A 23,550-nucleotide genomic window follows, 5' to 3' on the forward strand; every position below is an offset into this window, starting at 1 on the left:
AAGGAAAAATAAAATCTTTAAAATAAGTGAAAAAAAAATGCATAAGAAAGGAAGGAAAACACTTAAGTACTGCTGTATATAGAATCTCATTTGACCTAAAAGTTTCACTACGGCTTATACCAAAAAAATATACAATGACATACGTTAATAACAATTATACCCATATTATATGTGTTAGCAGTTATTATACCTATATTATATACTCATATTGTAAGAATTAATTTTAGTACCCTTTTCCTTATATAGTTTGGTCAGAATAGGTCTCAAACCAGCAGTGTTGTTAACCCATTCAATAATCCCACATTCATCATTCAGTGGAATAACTGCGTATGTTCGGATATGAAGTTCTCTTCTACGAGATTCTGCATCTTTTCTTAAGCACTGTTAAAAAAACACACACATAAACTTAAAAATTAAAAATTTCTAAACGGTATGTGAAATATATCTAGAGATTATTCATTTTATAGCAATTTCGTCAATGAAAGATTACTATGAAGTAGATGAATAATTCCTCATAATGGTAGTGCAGGAAACTACTATGAGAGCATCCCTAATATACTTCCAAATCATTAAAGATGTCTTCCAAATCATTAGAGTCCTTCTTTTTAATTATTCACTATGAATGTGACAATACTGTGTTCAAAAATATTATAGTTGTATATTTGACAATGACAAAATACTCTCTTATTTTTTATTGCTTTCAAGATATTACTGAAACACTAAGTACTTAGGCACAGAGACTACTGTTTAATTTTGATTATCTCAAAAATGCATGAACAAAAGAGTATGAGTTTTATGATATCTCCAAAATATATTTCTTACTCTTGCAGATTAACATTACAGCTTCACTTGAAAAATTATCTCCTAGCAGAAGAAAGCTTTTCATATCTCATCTGATTAATCCTGAAATATATTAGGTAAGGATAAATAGTATTTTGTTTAATTCTGGAACGATGTGAAATAAACTAAGCACACATCTAAAATTGTAACCTGTTCAATTCAAAACTGCAATTACTGATGAAAAACACATTTTAAACTCTGGGAATAAGTATGCTACATAAATGTGAACAAAACAATATGGCATGAGAATCACATGTAAAAATCAGTATGTGGCTTTCTAGACTAGCATAGTAAGACTGTAGTTTTTCACCATCAGGCTATTTTATTTGACCACGTTAATGTGGGGGAACAGTAATGAAATACTTAATCAGTAACAAAGCTAATTAAGATAAATTTATAAATAAAAGCCAGGCCATTTCATACTCCCAACCAGAAAAACACTCAGGGAGCTTCGGGACGAACATACTACTGATTTAAGAGTCAGTAAATTAAGTTACCATTTATGAAACAATGTTTTAAATAAAAAATATTCCTTCCCTTCACATTGCCTTTGAAATGGGTTTTTAATGTGGTATTAATTTTTTAATTTTTTTTAGTTAAACTAAGTGTAAATCATAATTGTCCTTTTTTAAAAAATGAACTCATCTGCTGCTATATCTTTTCTATGTTAAAGGTCCATAACTTTTCCTGCTAATAATAGAGGTACCAGTGAAATGTGGGGAGGGGATGGAAAGAAGGGACAAAAAGCTTACAGAAAAATAGTAAGGTTTCATCTTTCCACAATATGGTTTAATTTTCACCAATGGAAAAAACAGATCCCAGGCATTTATAAATACCTGGCTACAGAATAATTCAAAATACCTAAGCCCATACATTTATAATAACCATTTAATGAAATTTCTCAGAGCATCTCTGGTAAAAATCAAGCACTTACCAATAGAAATGAAAAAATTACTAATGATCACCTTTAAACAGCATGTTGGTAAACATAGAACCTAATTTTTTTCTAGAACTAAAACAAAAAATATAAATAAATCTGATAGAAAAAGTATATTATAGATAATGTAAACATTAAATAAAAACATTTTACCTCTTTAATATGTCTTATACATTTTTTTCAACATGCTAAAAGTATCTTATTTTTAAAAAATTAAGTGAAACCAGCATTCCACTTCTGGGTACATACTCAAAAGACTGAAAGCAAGGACCTGAATAGATATTTGTATACCTCTGTTCATAGCAGCATTATTCACGATACCCAAAAGGTGGAAGCAACTCAAGTGTCCAGTGATGGGTGAATGGATAAACAAAATGTGGCACTTATACGAGCTATCTAGAGTAGTCAAATTTATAGAGAGAGAAAGCAGAATGGTGGTTACCATAGCCTGGGGGCATGGGGAATAGGGAGTTATTGTTTAATGGATACAGAGTTTCAGTGTGGGAAGATGAAAAAGTTCTGGAGAGTGATGGTGGTGATGGTTGCACAACAATGTGACTGTACTTAATGCCACTTAACTGAAGTGGGCAGTTAAAAATGGTTAAGTTGGTAAATTTTATGTTATGCATATTTTATCCTCCCCTCCAAAATTAACTGAAAATGAAATGAAAGGTGGTACATTTCATTCCCTCTTTTTTCTTTTACATTATGTAAGCTCAGGTATACATTATTATATTTTGATTTCTGAATAGACTACGTCGTGTTTACTACTCAAAGTCTAATTGCCATCCATTATTGTACACACGTGCCCTTTTACCTCTTTCACCCTCCTTTTTAAGAGCGATCTATTTGCATACTGAAAAACCCATATCACAGTGATAGTAATTCTAAAATAAAAGCAAACCATCTCCAAACCTTATTAATCAAGGAATTGAATTCCATTAGTCTACAATCCTTTCTCAGATCATCTTTTGGCTTACACATCATGATGTAGAACTTTCCATCTGATCCTTTTAAAGAGATCTTCTTTGGTTTCTGAAGAGAAGCAAGAATTTCCACCTAAAAGATAAGTTATATACAAATTAAGGTAAAAAATTCTTTGTTTAAATTTCTATATATGATATAAATGCTGTGTTACATAACATAATAAAAAGAAAAATAATATAATAGCCCACATTATGCAGCAAATTTTTTATTTTAACAACTTCTTTTATCTTAATTATCTATGATAAGAATGGTTGCCCATGAGTATAGACACATTTTCACCCATTAGGGACGGCTATGAAGTAAAGGATTATTTTATCAGCAATATAAGTACATACACATCCAAATTTAGGCAGCCCCTTAAAGCAGTCATAATGTTTAAAAGATTTTTGAAACAGTTTTTTAGTACCCTTTTTCAGAGCCTGAAACACTGTTTTTAAATGTTTTTAATGGTAAGAAATGTTTATCAATTGAAGGTAACTTGATTTTTGAAAAAAACTCCTCCAAAATCAAGTCTACCTGATGAGGTGAGTAAATAAGCTGAATACTATTCTTAAGTTAAAAACAAAGCATGGGGGCTGGCCCAGTGGCACAGCGGTTAAGTGCGCATGTTCCGCTTCTTGGCGGGCCGGGGTTCACCTGTTCAGATCCCAGGTGCAGACATGGCACCACTTTGCAAACACCATGCTGTGGTAGGTGTCCCATGCATAAAGTAGAGGAAAATGGGCATGGATGTTAGCTCAGGGCCAGTCTTCCTCAGCAAAAAGAGGAGGATTGGCAGTAGTTAGCTCAGAGCCAATCTTCCTCAAAAGCAACAATAACAACAACAACAAAAAAACAAAGCACGACGATAAGTAATAAGAATGATTTCATTGGTTTTGTAACTGGCTCTGAAGCAGTTAAACAAACGTTTTCAGCCATGGAAGTATTGGAATATAGAGTTTTGAAAAGTATTTACTTAGAAGTGCTCTATTACCATTTCTTTAAAATAGTCATATATCATACTTCAAAATCAAGAATCAAGCTTGTCCTAACTGAATTTCACTTCCTCCCAAAATACAAACAAAAAGTTACATTTTGTTCTCCATTTGTAGGACAAAAGAAGAATAGGGAAAAATCAAATTGTAAAGAAAATCAAGATTACAGTCATGCTACAACAATATGATCTTCTGAAAAATCAAAATAGTAGGCTGAACATGGGATTTTTCTTTTTTTTTTTTGCTTATTTTTAATATCCATGACGGCAGCTTTAAGCAATGCTGAGCTATCCACCTGGGCCATCTGAATTAGCTCTCCAGGGACAAGTCCTTATTTTTTTTTTCTCTTTTTTTTTTTGGTGCTTTGATTACAAAGATGCATTGGACTGGTCTGTTTTCCTAAACTCTATTATTTTTAAGGTGCAATTTTTTTTTAAAGATTTTATTTTTTTTGCTTTTTCTCCCCAAAGCCCCCCAGTACATAGTTGTATATTCTTAGTTGTGGGTCCTTCTAGTTGTGGCAGAACATGGGATTTTTGTCACTTAATTTTGTCCCAGGAGTATAAGAGTTTTACTTTTCCATATTTCCAATTATTTTTTTCTTTGCAAATAAAATTCACTTAGTCTCTGAGAAAAACACTTTTGAACTTAATTTTAAAATTTTAACTTAACTAAATTTTAAAAACGTAATTACAGTTATGTAAAACTGAAGTTTACCGTATCATCAAAGCTTGCAATATAAGCCCAGTGCCCAGGAAATGGATCATGGTTAGCATGGGCACCCGGAATTGACGGAAGAGTAGGTATCATGACTGATTGTAAAGGAATGAGGATTTCACTAAATGTTGCTTCTTCTACCAGCTTTTTAAGCATTTTAAAGTGAGTGCTCATGCTTAATGTGGAACTACTTCCATCCACCTGGGGAGAAAAAACAGTACATTTTAATTTCTCTGTTTACCTTGATTTACAGAACCATTAACCCTTAATTTTGCCCAAAACAAAAATTTCCCTTCTACTATATCTTAATTACAATGGTTTAGCTATCTGTAGTTTTCTAAGTATTTTTATACCTCATCTCACCTTAATCCCTCTGTGCTCTGTTACCTCGTCAGTAATAGGACCTACATCATAGGACTGTTAAATGACTAAAGGAGATAATAGGGGCCTACAATTTATTATCAGACATTACAAACTCCAAAGAGCTCTGTAAATCAAACTTGTTTTTTATACCACATCTCATTTGGCAGCAAAATACCTGAACTTTTCCCTTGGTGCGAAGATTAATATGTTTCACTGCAGAAATAATTACGTATCTGATTACAGGATACTCTACCAGATGACTCTCAGTGGTATTAATATAAAGTATATGGACTGTATTACCTTTAAAAATCTGACAAACTTTGAATTCCTACATGTAGCTAGCCAAAAAGGTTTAGATGAAGAACTGGAAACTTGTACATGTAAATCACTTAGAAAAGTGCCAGTGTTTAATAAACGTTGGCCATTATCTTAATACTGTCACTGATAATGTCAACTGCATCAGAGGTGAAATGGGATTAATGCAGATACCAAAAACAGATTACTCTTTCAAGATTTTTTTGATGAAGGGAAGGTGAGAAGCAGGATACTCTGTATTTTCTCATCTGTAGACAGTTAATAGAGTGAATATGTGCAAAGTGAAATCTAGCTATTTACCTTATAAAGAGTCTCCCTCTCCCTCCTTATCGCTACCTCATCCCCACTTTTACCTTTCCCACACATTCTTTATGGCTTTGTTCCCTCTAATTCCCTAGGTAAAACAGTAGATTACTCTTGTATGTCCCTATTCTAGCCATAAGTCTACTGAAAAAAGTGGTTATTACACAGATGATAACCATTTGCTTAGCTCCCTAGGAGACTATGAGCGCTTGAAGGCAGGAGAACATGTCTTATTCATCTTTGTTTCCCTCAGCACAGTGCTTGCCCCCTGGTAGGAAATGAAATATGTACCGAAAGAAAGAAAACAAAAACTCCAAAATTCTTTCCTCTCATGTATGTAGGCTAATGTACATAAGTTTTAAAAGTTTAAAGATATGACAGAAAACAATCACAGAGACAACTTTAAATGAGTGTTTTATAGACTTACATTTTTAAGGCTTATTTAATATCTTCTACTTAAAATTATTTGTAATTAATATGTATAATATACTCTCAGAAGAATTTATATTACGAAAAACTTTTAGAAATTTAGAGGATTTCAGAGAGGGACGTATGTTAGAAATTTAAAAAACAGGTTTATTAAGATAAACTGCACATATTTAAAGGATACAATTTGATAACTTTTGATATACATGTATACCAACATATGTTAGAATTTTATTTTCATTAATCAAATGAAAGAAAACCAGCTAAAATCATATAAAGTTTTGTATAAAATTATCCAACACTGGTCTATAAGTAGTAAGATTTACGAGAGTACCGGTTTATTGCACAATTCTAGAAGCTTATCTGTTAGGCGAGTTGCATCTCCGACAAACTTTTCTAAGGATTTCTTCATATGAATAGCTTTGTTTAGAATTTCCTTGCATCTGTTCACACGCATGGGATAAGAAGACTGTCACAAAAAAAAGTTAAATGGAATTTTATAAAAGATTTTTAAGAGACAACAAAACTTTTGATTGACAAAAATCAACTTAAGTATTCATGACGAGAGTTTACACTGATACAAATTTTCTAGAAATCAATTTGGCAATACTACCAATAGTCATAAAAATGCTGCTATCCTATGATCTGATGAATTCCCCTCTTAGGATCTACCCTGAAGAAATCATCAGAAATGAGAATATAGATGTGTCTAGATGTATTACAACAGCAAAGAAATGGAAAGAACCTTAATGAACAGCAATAGTTAAATAAATTTTAGATGGCTAACTACTATAAAATTTTATATAATTATTACAATTGTGTCTTCACGGAATATTTAATAACATGATAATCGTAAGCGGAAAATATGAAATTACATGTCTGTGTAATCCAAATTAGGGTTAAAATATGCATAGAACAGTAACGTACAAAAATATATCAAAGTATTAATGAATGGGGGCCAGCCTGGTGGCATATCAGTTAAGTTCACACGCTCCACTTCAGCGGCCTGGGGTTCGCCAGTTCAGATCTCAGGCGCGGACCTATGCGCTGATGATCAAGCCACGCTGTGACAGATGTCCCACATATAAAGTAAAGAGGAAGATGGGCATGGATCTTAGCTCACGGCCATTCTTCCTCAACAAAAAGAGGAGGATTGGCAGTGGATGTTAGCTCAGGGCTAATCTTCCTCAAAAAAAAGAAATTAATGAATAGTAGAGAGAATTTTAATCTTTTTTATATCTCTGTATATTTTCTAAATCCTCTAAAATATTTGTTAATTAAATATATTTACCAGCTTGTAAATTCCCATTAATGCAATAATATTTTTCTAGTATTAATAGTTCAAGTACTTTGGATTAAACACTTGGAAAAAACAGGTTACTGTTTTACACCAAGCACTAACAGTTTACTAGTTTTCATAAAGAAAACTCATGCTGAATTCATTGATCTTAAACATACTAGTCACTTCCTTTAATATGGTAAATATTTCTGAATTTTAAAAGAGACATAATGTTATAATTTCTCTTTTTTAAGTATTTAAAATTTATGTTTTGCTACACATCTAATATAAGAGTGAAACCTTGGAACTTGTATCTGCATATTAGCATTAAATTATCAATGCCATATAAAATGGAAAATGACACTGTTGTGATTAATGTATTACCTTTGACACAGCTGTCATCATCCACATTGCTTGTTGAGGATAGGCCAGAAATACTTTGGCTATAATTTCCATCAAGACAACAAAAACTTCATCATGAGAATGACATATTCGGGAGATCAATTGTGAAAAAGCAGTCAAAAACTGATATGGAGCTAAGTGATTTGTGTGCTCTGTGATAACTTTGTTTATTTTAGCTAAATCATTTCTCATTTGTACACGATCAGAGCGGCTAGCTGGAGAAAAAAATCAAAGTTAAAAAAATAGTAAAGAACAACATAGTCTATCAGTTCACTTCACAGAAGAAAAATTTTGTCCTAAAAACAGCTTTAAGATATACGTTATTCCTATTTTCAAAGCTAGATAATTTGCCAATTTGTGAAAAGATAGTTTTCTTTGTCCAAGTGGGAAAACATACTTAGGGCCATTGAGAAACTCAAGGGCTTTAAATTTTCACTAGAAACAAACAGAACAAGCCACAATCCACTGTAATTTTTATGGAAAGTTATTTGGCTTAAACTAATATCTTTCAATACATGTTAGGTTCATCAAGGAATGAGCAGATTTTCACTTATAGGCCCTGAGCTGTAACTACTTAAAAAGTCTATGTTTATACTTTCCCTTCTTCTTAACATTTAGTTTCTTGCTCACGCTTTTATAAAATTTTAATTGTCAAATTCATTCCTAGCTTTTAATGTTAGACTGTCAAGCCAAATCTGACTTTATACTCAAATTATAAACCTTCTTAGTTCCTTAAAATTATCACATACAAAATTATACCTTTTTCCCATTCGTACGCCTTAGCACCAAAATCAAGCCATAGTGATAACATTCGTGGCATAGATTGATATATAAATTGATTTCCGTACTGCAGAGATCTGCAATTACACAGAAAGATACTATTAACATACAGTAGTCCCCCCTTATCTGAAGTTTCGCTTTCCGTGGTTACAGTTACCTGAGGTCAACCGTGGTCTAAAAATATTTAATGGAAAATTCCAGAAATAAGCAATTCATAAGTTTTAAACTGCAGGCTAGTCTGAGTAGTGTGATGAAATTTCGTGCCATCCCGCTCTGTCCCAACCAGGATGTAAATCATCCCTTTGTCTGGTGTATCTATGCTGTATATGTTACCTGCCATTAGTCACTTAGTAGCCATTTGGGTTATCACATTGACTGTCAGGGTATCACAGTGCTTGTGTTCAAGGAACCCTTATTTTACTTAATAATGGTCTCAAGGGCAAGAGTAGAGATGCTGGCAATTCAGATACGCCAAAGAGAAAGTGTGAAGTATTTCCTTTAAGTGAAAAGGTAAAGGTTCTAGAATTAATAAGAAAAAAAATTATGTTGAGGTTGCTAAGATCTATGGTAACTTTTATTAGAGTATATTGTTATAACTGTTCTATTTTATTATTAGCTATTGTTGTTAATTTCTTACTGTGCCTAACTGATAAATTAAACTTTATCACAGGTATGTACGTATAGGAAAAAACATAGTATATATAGGGTTTGGTACCATCCGCATTTTCAGGCATCTACTGGGGGTCTTGAAACATATCCCCTGAGGATAAGAGGTGACTACAGGAGTATTCTTTTTTATGTTATATGAATTAAAATGTAAAGACTTTAAACTACTACTTGAGTAAAATATAGTTTTCTGACAAAAACTATGGTATCGTATTTTTTCCTAGCAGCTTCAACTCCTCTCTCTCCTTTTTTTTTCTTACTATGTTCCTCACCAAGCTCTATATTGCCTATACCAAAAATAATACAAGTTGTGACCTAGTCAGAGTCTTGTCAACACTTCTTTCAAATTGTCCTGAGGATCTGTGCCTTTACTTGCATTCCATGGCCATAAGTCTAGGTCAGGCTCAATCACTCCATTTCTGGGAAATTATAATAACTTACTCACCCTAATTCCAGATTTCTTCCCTTCAATAAATGCCAGACTAACATTCCTAAAATTCTAACTTTACCATGATCTCCCCCTGTTCAAAAACAGGCATCAAGTACCTATAGATCAAGGCTATATGAACAACTTTGCCTGGGATTCAAATATTCACAATCTTGTTCTTTCTAACTTTCCAATCTTGGTCTCTTGCTACTCACCAGCATACATCTTTCATCAAGTCCAATTTCCTTACTATCCTCCGAACAAACCACTCAACTCTGTTTCTCTGCCAAATCTGTGAAAAATTAGTAATGTCCTCTCCTTTTTGAATTTAATTATCTTCCAAATCCTACCTTTTCATGAGGTCTACCAGACTTCTGTAGCAATGCAGTACAAAGATGTATACTTTTGAAATCATGAAGCCAGTGGCTTGAGTTTTGACTTCAGATTTGCCCAAAATCCATGACTTTTGGACACGTTTGGTTCATTTTTGGTAGCTTGGTAGTACCAAAAAAGATCTTTCTGATATTTATACCATTTACTTTGATATCTGATCACACATTCTATTATGTACCATTATTGAAACGTCCTGTGTATTTACAGTTTCTCTATCTAATTGGACTGTAGCTCCTTGAAGGCAAACACTGACACTTAATCAGTAATAACACAGTAGTTGAATCACTCAGAGGATAAGTAAGTCTCAATGGCTAAGTTTACTCCTTTAAGCATCCAAATGTTTTATTTTAAATACAGCGGATATATTCTAAAATAGCCTTACTTTCCTAAACTGTACTTTTAAAAATCTCACACTATACCTAACAGTTTTATACACATCAAGGACTCTAAATAACTCCTTGTTTTAGCAGAAATGTATTAAATAAATTCTATATACCAATGCACATGACATATGCTAAGACTACAGAGCAAATGAAAGTTATTACTCATTTTAAAAAAGAAAACTGCATTTAATAACTGTCTTCTGCCTATGCTTTCACTTCAAAATGTTAATACACAGGGCATTCTACCTCAATAACAAGCCATTGATAATCATTAATAAAGAAAATTTAGTTTGGATTTTATAAAACTTGAATTTCATTTTCGGAAGAAATGCTTGGCCAAATCTTGCCATCCTAACACCAATGATAAACAAATATTGCTTTGATTCCTGAGAATACTGAACTGAGAAGTCAAAATACCTAACAGCAACTTTAAATAGACTTATTGCTCTGAAGTAAGTTATCCTTCACTGTAAAGCAATGGTACATGAATACGGGAAGAAGAATAAGTGGAATGTCATTATTACTTCTTAGGAATTAATAATTTGTGAAAACATAAACAGTAGGCATGAGACAACATACTATTTGCCTATAGTATATATAAAATATATGCTACATAAAATTGTTATATTTTACTCATATATAAATATTGTTATATTTTATATATATAAAATTGTTACATATATAAAATTGTTACATTTTACCTATTATCTAATTTAAGAGATAAGCTCTTTCTACAAATCTAATGTTAAAACCATTTTCATACACACTACTTCTTGGCAGAATGGGCTGGAAGGAAACATTCCATTGGCAATTAAACACAACCATTAAATATATTAGATTTATGATCTTCTGGAATTCTAGGGAGGAGACTCAAACGACAAGGGTCTGGAACAGGAAGAACACGTAATTTTCATCTCACTGTATACTCTTGGTACTACTGAATTTTTAAAAAAATATATGCTTATATTACTTATTCCACTGAAATAGTTATTTTTAAAAAGAAAAAAATTGTAATAAAAAATTACATCTCATCTAAAGTGATAGGCTGAATCAGTGCTAAAGTAAAAAACATCCTGAACTTGCAAAGATTTGTGATAACAGTTCAATATCAACAGTCACCTTGACATATTTAATCAGCAAACATGCAGTTCTTACACTCACCTTCCGAAATGAAGGACTATATACCGAATGAGATCACCTTGCTTTTCCATTTTGTTGTCTGTGACCATGGGCATCAATTTGTCATAGTACTTGGCAAGGTAGAAATGCCCATCCTCCCACTCTGGCAGGAACAAGGTCACATCCTGTAAAAAACACAGGATACTCACTAAGAAAACCCCACGCTATGCTGGGAAGTGAAATATGAATAGATGACTAGGGATCAAAAGTATGAGACCCATATCTAGGCAGAGCAAAGTGAAAGGGAGACTGACTCTCTTGGATGAGAATAAATAATAGCTACTTTCTTACAAAGGCTTTTGCAGGATGGATGGTCGGTTCTGGCGGTTGTCCAGTGGACAACAGTTCATGATACTTAGCTATAGGGAAAGAAAACTCCATTTACATCGCCACTTTATATGATACATCAAAACAATTTTCAGATTGATTAAATTATTTTATGTATGTGTGTTTATGTATGTTTTCGTTAAAAAAAATCCTCAAAGAAAGGAGACGTAATATCAAATCTCTGAAGAGGATAGGACTTTAAAAGCATAAAAATACAGTTTAAAATAATTAGATATCTTATTTTTCTCTAAGATCTCTCACAGGTTACTGCCCTCTCTTTCAACTCATTCATAATCAGGCTTCTAAAAAGAATTCTCCACCTCTCATTCATTCTTCAAACCTATTTCTTTCTGGCTTCAGTCATCACCACTCCCCTAAAGCAGCACCTTAAATCCAAGAGATATTTTCCAATTCTGAGCTCATCTGAACTCTCTTCAGCATCTGTTTCTGTTGTCCACGCCATTTCCTCCTTGAAACCTTTCTTCCCTTGGCTTCCATGGGGTCACAATCTTTCAAAATTTTTCTTTCTGGCCCACTCCTACTCAGTCTCCTTTGTCATTTCCTCTCCCCTTCCCTGCCCTTTAACTATTTGTGTGGTTTACTAATTTGTGTGTGTGTGAGGAAGATTGGCCCTGAGCTAACAACTGTTCCAGTCTTCCTCTAGCTTGTGTGTGTACTGCTGCCACAGCACGGCTCGATGAGCAGTGTACAGGTCCGCACCCGAGATCCGAACCTGCAAACCCTGGGCTTAACCACTATGTCATTGGGCCTACCCCACTAATTTTGTAATAATATTATTTTAAATGTGATGGAAAAAATACATAGAATGGCTGACTGAAAAAGTTTTTTTAAAAAAATGAAGTTCCATTCTTTTTTTTCTTTTTAAAGATTGGCACCTGGGCTAACAACTGTTGCCAATCTTCCTTTTTTTTTTAAGGATTGGCACCTGGGCTAACAACTGTTGCCAATCTTTTTTTTTTTTTTCCTGCTTTATCTCCCCAAACCCCACCCTGTACACAGTTGTATATCTTAGTTGCAGGTCCTTCTAGTTGTGGGATGTGGGACGCCGCCTCAACGTGGCCTGACAAGCGGTGCCATGTCCGCGCCTAGGATCCGAACTCTGGACCACCGAAGCACAGTGCTCGAACTTAACCACTTGGCCAGGGAGCCGGCCCCTGAAGTTCCATTCTTATCTAATCAAGTTTGAGAACACAATTTAGACAAGGAACCTTAAATGAGATCTTGAGTTTCCTCTGAATCTAATCCTGATACCCTACAGATGCAAACCTGCCTGCGGATAGAGGAGAGAATGGCATGACTAGATGAGTAGAAGAGATGGTGGATTCACACGCCTAAACAGCCACAGGTGTGAAGCTGGTAGTGTGCCTCTCCCATTTAGTCATAGATGCAAAGTGAATGAAGGAAAATACTAATTAAAATTTCTTTCAAAAAGATATTTTTCAATCTGGTTTTATCATCTTTCCATGTTCCTTCCTTCCTCTCTCCCTCCTTCCTTCCTTTCTGGTTTTAAAAATTTTGGAAAATAAACTTTACATACAGAAAAATATATAAATCTTATATGTACAGCTCCATCAATTACCACAAAGTGATCATACCCATACAACAACTCCAGAAACACGATCCCCTCATTCACCTTCCCAATCACTACTCCATTCCTTTTCCCCCAAAATAATCACTACTAGAGACTGAATGTTTGTGTCATTGTCCCCCTTCTCCACAAAATTCCTATGTTGAGACCTAATCTCCAGTGTGATGGTATTTGGAGATGGGGCCTTTGGGAGGTGATTAGGTCATGAGGGTGGAGCCCTCATGAATGGGATTAGTGCCCTTGTAAAAAAAGACCCCAGAGAGCTCCCTCACCCTTTCTGCCAAGTGAGGTTATAATGAGAAGATTGCAGTCTATGGACCAGGAAGCAGACCCTCATCAGACACTGAGTCCCCAAGCACCCCGATCTCGGACTTCCCAGCCTCAAGAACTGTAAGAAATGTTTGTTGTTTAAGCCAAGCAGAATATGGTAAGTTTGTTATAGCAGCCCAAATGTACTAAGACAACCACTATCTCCAGTTCTAATACAATAATTTTGTTTCACCCATTTTTGAACTTTATATAAATGGAATCATACCACATGTATTATTTTGTATCTGGCTTTTTTCATTCAGCATTATGTTCATGAGATCAGTCCAAACTGTTGCATATAATTTTGGTTTGTTGGTTTTCATTGCTATATACAGTATTCCATTATAAAAATATGCTACAATTTATTCTATAACTGATTGACATTTGAGTTACTTCAAGTTTACAATCTACAAACAATGTTGGTATATTTATGTACATGTCCTATGGAAACATGTTGAGTATTGGTAAAGTGGCCGGGTCATAGTATTATCACCTTTAATAGAAACTGCTGGGGCCGGCCCCGTGGCTGAGTGGTTAAGTTCGAGTGCTCCGCTTTGGCAGCCCAGGGTTTGGCCAGTTCGGATCCTGGGCGTGGACATGGCACCACTCATCAGGCCATGCTGAGGTGGCGTCTCACATGCTACAACTAGAAGGACCCACAACTAAAAATATACAACTATGTACCGGGGGGCTTTGGGGAGAAAAAGGAAAAATAAAATCTTTAAAAAAAAAAGAAACTGCCAAACTGTTTTCCAAAATGATTGTACCAATTTATACTTCCAACAGCACTGTATGAGAGTCTAAATGCTCTAGAGACTTTGTAACATTTGGAATTGTCTATCTTTTAAATTTTAGCCATTCTGGTAGATATACAGTATTACCTCATAATGCTTTTAATTTTCATCTATCCCTGTCTAGTACATGGAACATGTTTTCTTTTGTCTTTTTTGGGGTCATTTATATATTTACTTCAATGAAGTCTTCTATCCAATTTTATTTTATTTAATTTTTTTAAGGAAGATCAGCCCTGAGCTAACATCTGCTGCCAATCCTCCTCTTTTTTCTGAGGAAGACTGGCCCTGAGCTAACATCCATGCCCACCTTCCTCTATTTTATATGTGGGACGCCTAACACAGCATGGCTTGATGAGTGGTGCCATGTCTGCACCCGGGATCCGAACTAGTAGACCCCAGGCTGCCAAAGCAGAACGTGTGAACTTAACCGCTGCTCCACAGGGCTGGCCCCCTTCTATCCAATTTTAAAATTTAATTTATTTTTCTTATTGCCTTTTAAGAGTTCTTATTGACTTTTAAGAGTTCTTATCATATTCTGGATGTAAGCCTGTTATCATTTATGTATTGCAATTATCTTGTCATCTGTGGCTTGCCTCTATATTCTTCATAGTATCTTTTGATGAACAGAACTTTATAATTTTAATTTAGTCAAATTTATCAACCATTTCTTATTTTTTTTAAAGACTGGCACCAGAGTTAGCATCTGTTGCCAATCTTTTTTTCCCTCTTCTTCTCCCCAAAGCCCCCCAGTACATAGTTGTATATTCTAATTGTAGGTCCTTTGAGTTCTACTATGTGGGACGCTGCCTCAGCATGGCTTGATGAGTGGTGCTAGGTCTGTGCCCAGGATCCGATCCAGCGAAACCCTGGGATGCCGAAGTAGAGCATGTGAACTTAACCACTTGGCCACAAGGCCTGCCCTCAAACACTTCTTTTAAGGTTGGTATTTTTGATCTGTTTAAGAAAGCCCTGACTCACCTCTTGGCTTGAACATACTCTCCTATATTATATTTTGAGAACTTTATTATTTTGCCTTTCACAGTTAGAACTACAATCTACCCCAAGTTTATTTTTGTTTATGGTGTGAAGATACTGAGAAGTATCTCTCTTATAACCCCATCTATGTAAAGTTTAATACCAAGTAACAAAGGTATACATTGTGTTTATTCAAAAATTTTCGGGCTAGGATGTGGTAAACTTTGAGGAGGAGGGTGATACGGTGGGTTGTACAGAGCTAATAAAATCCTACTTGACCTGGGTGCTGGTTTCATGAGTGTATTTATGATAATTCTTCCAGCTATACATTTATGTTATGCTCACTAAATTGTCCAAAAAAGTTTCCTGGCTATCTTTATACATGTGTTCTTCCACATGGCCTTTAAAATCATTTTATCCATTTTTGAAATTAAAAAAAAGAGTGAGTTTCTAACTGAAACTGCATTAAACATATACTTGCCTTATATTTTTTCATAACTGCATTGCTTTCAAAGTTGGCTGTTTCTTCCATAAATCGGCCTACTAGTAGCATAGCTCGACCATGGATTAACATGTTCTTACTCTCAGTTGGGGTTTTATTTTCAGAAAAACATAATTCAACACCCTTTTGAAGAACAATTAGTGCCTGATGAACATCACCCTAAGAGAAAAAAGGCAACAACAAGCCTTTTAATTTAAGAACTATTTCAATTTTCTGAAAAACAAATAAAATTAAGATTTAAAATTCATTAGATATTTTATGTATAAATCTATTTGTAATGTTTACCTCTCATTTCCCTCCTATGAAAGTAAAATCCTAAAAAGGAAGCAAGAGTCCATTTCATGTAGAACTCTCAAATTCATTCATTTATTTACTCATTCAATCAAAGTATACAGAGCACTGAAGATAAACGTAGATGATTAGTGATCAAGAAACATGAATAAATCAAAATCTCTGGCTTAAAAAAGTTCATAGTCAAGTGATGAAATAGACTATGTAAAATAACAACACAACGTACTAAGTGCTATTAATAGAGGAATATACACGTGTTTTATGGAGGAAAGAGAAGGGAGTCACCTAAATCTACCTGAAAATACAGGAAAATGGAGGAGACCAGGAGTCAGGAAAGGTTAGCAAATGAGGAAAATCTGAATTAGGTCTTAAAAAATGAATAGAAATTTTCCTGGCAGAGAATTCAGTGAAGAACATTCTTGGTAGAAGGAATAATACTTTTAATTGGGAGAAATGCAAGTAGTTTGGTTTTAGCTGAAGCCCTAAAGGATTTGTGGGATAGTGACAAATGAAACTGAAGAGGTAGGGTAGGACTTGAGCAGAAAGGGCCTTGTGTACTTTCTAGAGTTCAGATTTAATCCTAAAGACATGAAGAATATTCTGAAGGATTTTAATGAGAAGAGCAACAAGATTCAACGTGCATTTTAGAACGATCACAGACTGCAGTAATGTACACAGAGAAGTGGTGAGACCCAAAAAAGGTTGTTAATATTGTTAGAGGCTGTAAATACTACCAGCATCAATGAAAGCAGCAGAGAGAAGTACAAGGGAGAGGATTCAAAAGGTATTTCTAAGGTATATTTAATCTCCAACTGGATGTCAAAAGTGAGGGACAGGAAGTTTAAGATGATGCCCAGATTTGTCTTAGATGAAAGAATGTGAGAGTTCTACTTAGAAAAGTGAAGAACATGGGAGGAGAAACAGGTATTGAATATTAGATGACGAACTGCATTTTTAACACACTGAATTTAGGTATTACAATACACAGACTAGCGCTAGCTCAGAAAATGACCGGGTACCGACTAACGCACGCTGAATGATTACTTTTACCTCCCGTCCAGGAAACATCTCCTTCCCCGTCCTTTCTCAGCCACCAAAAGTTGGTGCAATCACAGATGGCACCAACTGTAGTTGCTAAGTGTCAATTTGAGAATATGCTATGCCTATTACTAACTCTAGACTGGTGGCAAGCATGAGGAGATATGTAAGTAACAGCCATTTAAATCTGGGGCATAAGCTTTGCAAATAATTCAGATTTTAAAAAGCTCCTTTCTCATTACTGTAGCTTTAATTTGAGAATTGCTGGGGACTTTTGTTCTGATGCTAAGCCCTTCCTGACAGGCTAGATTAGAAGTGAATCTTGACAGTAATACTGGCAAGTCCACACAAAATTAATTATCTGCCAAGTATCTAACTAAAGATACTGTTATACTCGTTTAACAAATATTTTTGAGTGCTTACTACATGCACCCTATATACATATAGAAGGCAAAAACAAAGTAAAAATTGGTCACTTTCCTCAAAAAAAACCAATGAAGACACATGAAACCTGAAAGAAGGGTACTTTTGGTCTTGAAATGGAAACATATTTGTGGTCTTCAGGATAGAGGGAACAGTTATTTTCCAGATTATGGTAGACAAATGATGAAGAAAGATGACAGAAAAAGAAGGTTCTGAATTTAGATTAGGGATTGTCTCGCAGTCAGGCCTTTGTAGGAAGTACATAATCCATGACAAAATAAATATATGATGAAATTCGCTTGGCCAGTACCTTGGACCACAGCCACTTTGCCCTTTCCACATAGAGTTCAGCAAGTCGTGATTCTCCAGCATTAAGGAGAGCATTGTAGGCTGTCTGGTGGTGACCAGCCTTTCTAGCTACTCTGGCACTCTGTAGCCAGCATTCTCCAACCATTTCATTGTAATCTGGTCTAAAGAAATGTGACAAAACAGGGAGTAAAGAGCATTTTTAAGTGTATTCAACAACTTCGTTAAAATATCTCTTCCCAACATGGAACCTTCTCAATATACTATTTCAAAGGAATCAAAGAAGATGAATTTGTTAAAAGACTAACTTTAGTTTTCTTAGAGTGCTCCATTTTTATTGATTACAAGTCTATGAAGACCTTATTATATCTGTACTGCCCCCAGATATGTTTTTAACATTAAAAAGACATAGCATATGAAAGTAATTCTTAAGTTCTAGGTTCATTTCAACTACATAGTGTAGTCTTGACAACCGAAAATAGAAAAATACATATTCAGAGGGAAAATTATGAAAAATAAATACTCGCAAATAATATGCAAATATAATACTAAATTCATGACAACTGACATGAAAAATAAACTGTGAAATACCTTTTGTTGAGGCTTAATAAAGCTCTCCGGAGAGCCAAAATGGGCTCCTTGGCTCTGTAGGAATTCTGGGTCATTTCTAGTCGAGCTACCCAGTTTAGAGAATCTTCTTGAGAACTGTCACCTGGACACTGTTGAAAAAGTGGTTTGATGCTATGCTCCAACTCACACAACATGTGTAATCTGAAGACAGATAGAACCTATGTTAAAAATGTTATCATATTCAGCCTTATTAATCTGATACATAAAGCATGGATTTTTAGCCATGAAGAATCTGAAATGTGCCGTTTTCTTTGGAAGAACTTTAACCAATGTACATTCTTGGTATATAAACTGTCATGCTTACACCTTTTCAAATCGGGTATAAAAAAATTGCAATTTATGTTGATTTAAATATTTAATGCTTTGCTATGATCCCCAAATTCCTATTAATTAAATTGGAGAAGGGTACATAAAACTAAATTCAAATGTATGAAAATTAAACTTTATCATTTATATGAAAAGAAAATATGGATTCATTATAAATCAACATAAATATTTGCATATATTGCTGGTGCTACTGTATGAGGGTCTGGCATAGCAGATGTCAGTAAAAAATTGTGACATGACTACAATTTTAATTTTTTTTTCCTAAGAGTGATGGAAACACTCATGATACATCCACACTAGCTTCTTCCCCATGTATAGTTGTCAGTGTCTATGATTCAGTGTTCAAGGATGCAGCTGAGTAGCTACAGAACAGAATAAATCTCAGTGGTCCAATCTCTGGTCTCATTAAGCTATTACCGAATGGGCTGATAAAAAATATAGTAAATTCTTCTAACTTAAAAAAAAATTACTTACTTACCTTTTTAACTTATTATAGCTCAATTACAACTTTTATTATTTTCTTCAGGTGAATGAACACACCTAAAATGTTTTCCATCATTTTCTTCCTTATCTCTAAAACTTAATATTCCTTTCTAGTAATGGTAATGCCTGTATTTTTTTGGGGGATTTGAGGGAGGCAAGATGTCAAATGCATTTCTAAATGAGAAGAAAGGGAACTAACAAGTACTAAGCACCAATGTGCCTGGCACAGTAGATGTCTAGATTATTTAGGTTAGTTGTGTAGAAAATAAACTATGACTTAACAATAGGACAAATATATGATATTTTTGTTATTTTTTAGAAGTCATAATTACCTTTCCAATTAAAAGGACATATGTTAAAACACTTTTATAAAATTATAGGCTAATTGTGAGGTAAAAGAATGAAAAAGCCATTCTGAGTAGCTATGCATGACACCAAACATACCATTAGTTATTTACTAATCAAAAAATTCCAAGCCTGTCAAATGACACTTATGAACCAGGAATATATAAATGGAAATTTCAATACCTCACAATATATTCATATCCTCGTTGGTAAGAGCCTCTTTCAAAGCTTGCAGCTGAAAGAGGTACAATTTGTTCTGCTCTCACTAGTTTCAATGTGTCATAAAAAGCTGTGGCATCTCTTTTTTTGGCTGATAATAATAGCTGTCCCAGTCTGACGCTCCATGTTGTGGATTTCCCATCTGAAAAACAAATTAAGAGTCAAGGAATGCTATGGTAGCTGGGTCCAAGATCAAGCTTTATTTCATTTGGCAATACGGTCAGCAGAAATACTGAACAGATAGTTTCATTCTACTTTGAACAACTGAACAAGGCAATCATAAAATAAGCTGAGAGATTAATTATGAATGTTGCTTAACTACTTAAGTGTGACTTTTTATTGCATATTAAAACTGCTTATATTTTAAGAAGTAACTTTACCTGCTGCCAAATAGTTTTCCACCAAATCCCACTGTGACAATTTCCAAGCTGCTTCCACTCTGTATGTGTTTAACTCATCTGTCCATTCAGACCTATTAAAAGAAACCCATATCAACTAAGCTTTTATTTATTTTAATTTAAAGTGGCATTTAAAGATTTCCCCCACTGGTTTAGTTACTCTATTTACTCTATTTATTAATTGCTCTATTTATTGTATTTGTATTGTATTGTACAGATCATCCTCAAGATGGTGTTACATCCTGATAGACCCATTGTAAGCAGAAAATATCACGTCAAAAATGCATTTAATACACCTAACCTACCAAACATCATAGCTTAGCCTAGCCTACTTTAAATGTGCTCAGAACACTTACATTAGCCTACAGTTGGGCAAAATCATCTAACGCAAAGACTACTTTATAATAAAGTGTTGAATATCTCATGTAATTTATTCAATACTGTACTGAAAGTGAAAAACAGAGATAGTATTGGTTGGTTTACCCTTATGATTGCGTGGCTGACTGGTAGCTTCAGGGGTTGCTGCTGCCCAGCATCACGACCTGAGTATCATACAACATATTGCTAGCCCAAGAAAAGATCAAAATTCAAAATTCGAAGTATGGTTTCTACTGAATGTGTGTTGCTTTTACCCTATTGTAAAGTTGAAAAATCGTATGTCAGAGCATCATAAGTCAAGGACAGTCTGTATTTTGTATTTGGACACAAAATAATTACGTCTATCCAAAAGAACCAGCCCCCATTTTTTTTCCTAAAGATTTTATTTTTCCTTTTTCTCCCAAAAGCCCCCCGGTACATAGTTGTATATTTTTAGTTGTGGGTCCTTCTAGTTGTGGCATGTAGGATGCTGCCTCAGCATGGCCTAAGTCGTGCCATGTCTGTGCCCAGGATCCGAACCGGGGAAACCCTGCGCCGCCGAAGCAGAGTGTGAACCTAACCATTTGGCCATGGGGCTGGCCCCTGAACCCCCCAAATTTTAATCTTTTCATTCCAAAAACATTTTTCCAGTAATTACTTCTGATAGAGCCATTTAAAAATGCCATTCCTCAATAAATTAAATTGTGCCATATAGTAGAGCAGAATTAATCCCTGGATAACTACAAAGTGCAGTTGTAAGATTAGCTGTATGCTTAAATTGAACAAAGGGCAAGAAGAAGAAAAAACCAATGGACGGGCCGGCCCAGTGGTGCAGTGGTTAAGTGCGCATGTTCCGCTTCTCAGCAGCTCGGGGCTCGCCAGTTCGGATCCCGGGTGCGGACATGGCACAACTTGGCACACCAGGCTGTGGTAGGTGTCCCACGTATAAAGTAGAGGAAGATGGGCATGCATGCTAGCTCAGGGCCAGTCTTTCTCAGCGAAAAGAGGAGGACTGGCAGCAGTTAGCTCAGGGCTAATCTTCCTCCAAAAAAAAAAAAAGCCAACTGAACATACATGCATTCAGAGGTAAGCAATTCTAATAACTTGGGATTTTGAATTACATTTAAGACAAAAATACAGGAGCTGGTGTGGTGGGTGAGGGCCAGTTGGGGGGGGGGGTGCATAGAACATTCACTAGTAAGGGCATAAGAAAGGTACAAATGATGTCTCAGTGGCATAATAAAGGATATAAAATTATCTACCTAAAATATAACCCTACTCTTAAACTATTTCAGTTAGTTTAAAATTTGGGTTTGGGGGGCTGGCCCGGTGGCACAGCTGTTAAGTTTGCACGTTCTGCTTCTCGGAGGCACGGGGTTCGCAGGTTCAGATCCTGGGTGGGGACATGGCACTGCTTCGCAAAAGTCATGCTGTGGTAGGCATCCCATATATAAGAAAGTAGAGGAAGATGGGCATGGATGTTAGCTCAGGGCCAGGTTTCCTCAGTAAAATGAGGAGGATTGGCAGCAGTTAGCTTAGGGCTAATCTTCCTCAAAATAAATAAATAAATAAAATAAAATAAAATTTGGGTTTGTAAAGCCAACAGGATATAAGTAAGTATTTTTTCCTAAGCATTCTACTTATGTGACACTAAGATGGATAGTGATATTTTGGATTGTGACTGCACAAAAGAAGCTAGACCTTCCCCATGTTTCTTCTTTATTAATCATACTATTTGAATACCTGCTAATGCTAGATCCTAGGCTAGGCACATTTTTCCATTTGACTATCTACTAACTCTAAAAGGCACACATATCCCCATGTTATAAATAAGGTAACATGGGGCCGGCCCTGTGGCCGAGTGGTTAAATTCCTGAGCTCTGCTTCAGCAGCCCAGGGTTTCACCGGTTCGGATCCTGGGCGCGGACATGGCACCGCTCATCAAGCTATGCTCAGGTGGCGTCCCACATGCCACAACTAGAAAGATCCACAACTAAAATATACAACTATGTACCGGGGGGCTTTGGGGAGAAAAAGGAAAAATAAAATCTTAAAAAAAAATACAATAAAATAAGGTAACAGACTCAGAGTGGCTGAGATCAATGCCCTTAAAAGCCCTCCTTGCTCTTTCTGTAGTAAAAACACATAGAGAAAATGTAAGAAATGAGTCCATTAATTTTTATTTAAAAAAAAATCTAAAATAGCAGAAGAATTGAATACTCTCTAATTTCTAAATATGAATATGACCAAAAACAATTTAGGACAAAGCTAAAAGAAATAGAACAGAAATATAATTTCAAAAGTCCAACTTTGAATAACTTTACAAGTTTACCATCAGATGCCAAAATATCAAAATTTTAGGATAAAAATCTGAGTAGAATTAGCAGGTTTGCTATCCAGAAAGGGTGTATCAAACCAAGCCTTATAGCAAGAAATACCAAATGGCAAGGAGGATTAGGTTGTGAGAACTTATCCCAATAAATGGACACATTAAAAAGAATGACTGTGTAGGTCAAGCAGAGTCAATAATTTTGGAGAAATATTTGTTTAAATGCAAATATTCTCCCCAAGGAAAACATGTCCCCTCAATGACCATTTGCTCCAATATGATATAGCATCCTTCACTGAATGTTGACTCTTGCCTTTTCACATCCCAAAGATCAGGAGGCTCTATGTATCCCAGATTCCAAGAGAAAAGAGGAGTCTAACTGTCCAGTGTGTACCATAGCTTGACACCTCGGCTCGAGTCATGAAAAATGGTCCCAAATTCACACAATCCCTTTATTCATAAGCTCTATATCTAAAACATAACAATTCTTTCCCTGCTTTTGCAAAGTTTCCTCCAT

General features: G+C 35.1%; 1 protein-coding gene across 5 annotated transcripts in view; it reads right to left on the reverse strand.

Annotated features, from left to right (window-relative positions):
- The window catches only part of ATR (ATR serine/threonine kinase), a 108,901-nt gene that overhangs the window by 12,228 nt on the left and 73,123 nt on the right, over positions 1 to 23,550 (reverse strand). For 3 of the 5 annotated variants that reach the window (XM_008507753.2, XM_008507767.2, XM_070576256.1), the window contains exons 31-42: positions 20,330 to 20,421; positions 19,914 to 20,091; positions 18,537 to 18,716; positions 17,950 to 18,109; positions 15,867 to 16,046; positions 11,354 to 11,496; positions 8,303 to 8,400; positions 7,526 to 7,758; positions 6,197 to 6,331; positions 4,456 to 4,656; positions 2,693 to 2,836; positions 231 to 381 (exon numbers count right to left, since the gene is read on the reverse strand). In XM_008507753.2, the coding sequence (XP_008505975.1) occupies positions 231 to 381; positions 2,693 to 2,836; positions 4,456 to 4,656; positions 6,197 to 6,331; positions 7,526 to 7,758; positions 8,303 to 8,400; positions 11,354 to 11,496; positions 15,867 to 16,046; positions 17,950 to 18,109; positions 18,537 to 18,716; positions 19,914 to 20,091; positions 20,330 to 20,421 (1,895 nt within the window). The remainder of the gene's footprint in view (positions 1 to 230; positions 382 to 2,692; positions 2,837 to 4,455; positions 4,657 to 6,196; positions 6,332 to 7,525; positions 7,759 to 8,302; positions 8,401 to 11,353; positions 11,497 to 15,866; positions 16,047 to 17,949; positions 18,110 to 18,536; positions 18,717 to 19,913; positions 20,092 to 20,329; positions 20,422 to 23,550) is intronic. The other 2 variants (XR_011527196.1, XR_011527195.1) reach the window with 1 other exon arrangement.

This window comes from Equus przewalskii, chromosome 15 (assembly GCF_037783145.1).
Source record: "Equus przewalskii isolate Varuska chromosome 15, EquPr2, whole genome shotgun sequence".
NCBI classification, from domain to species: domain Eukaryota; kingdom Metazoa; phylum Chordata; class Mammalia; order Perissodactyla; family Equidae; genus Equus; species Equus przewalskii.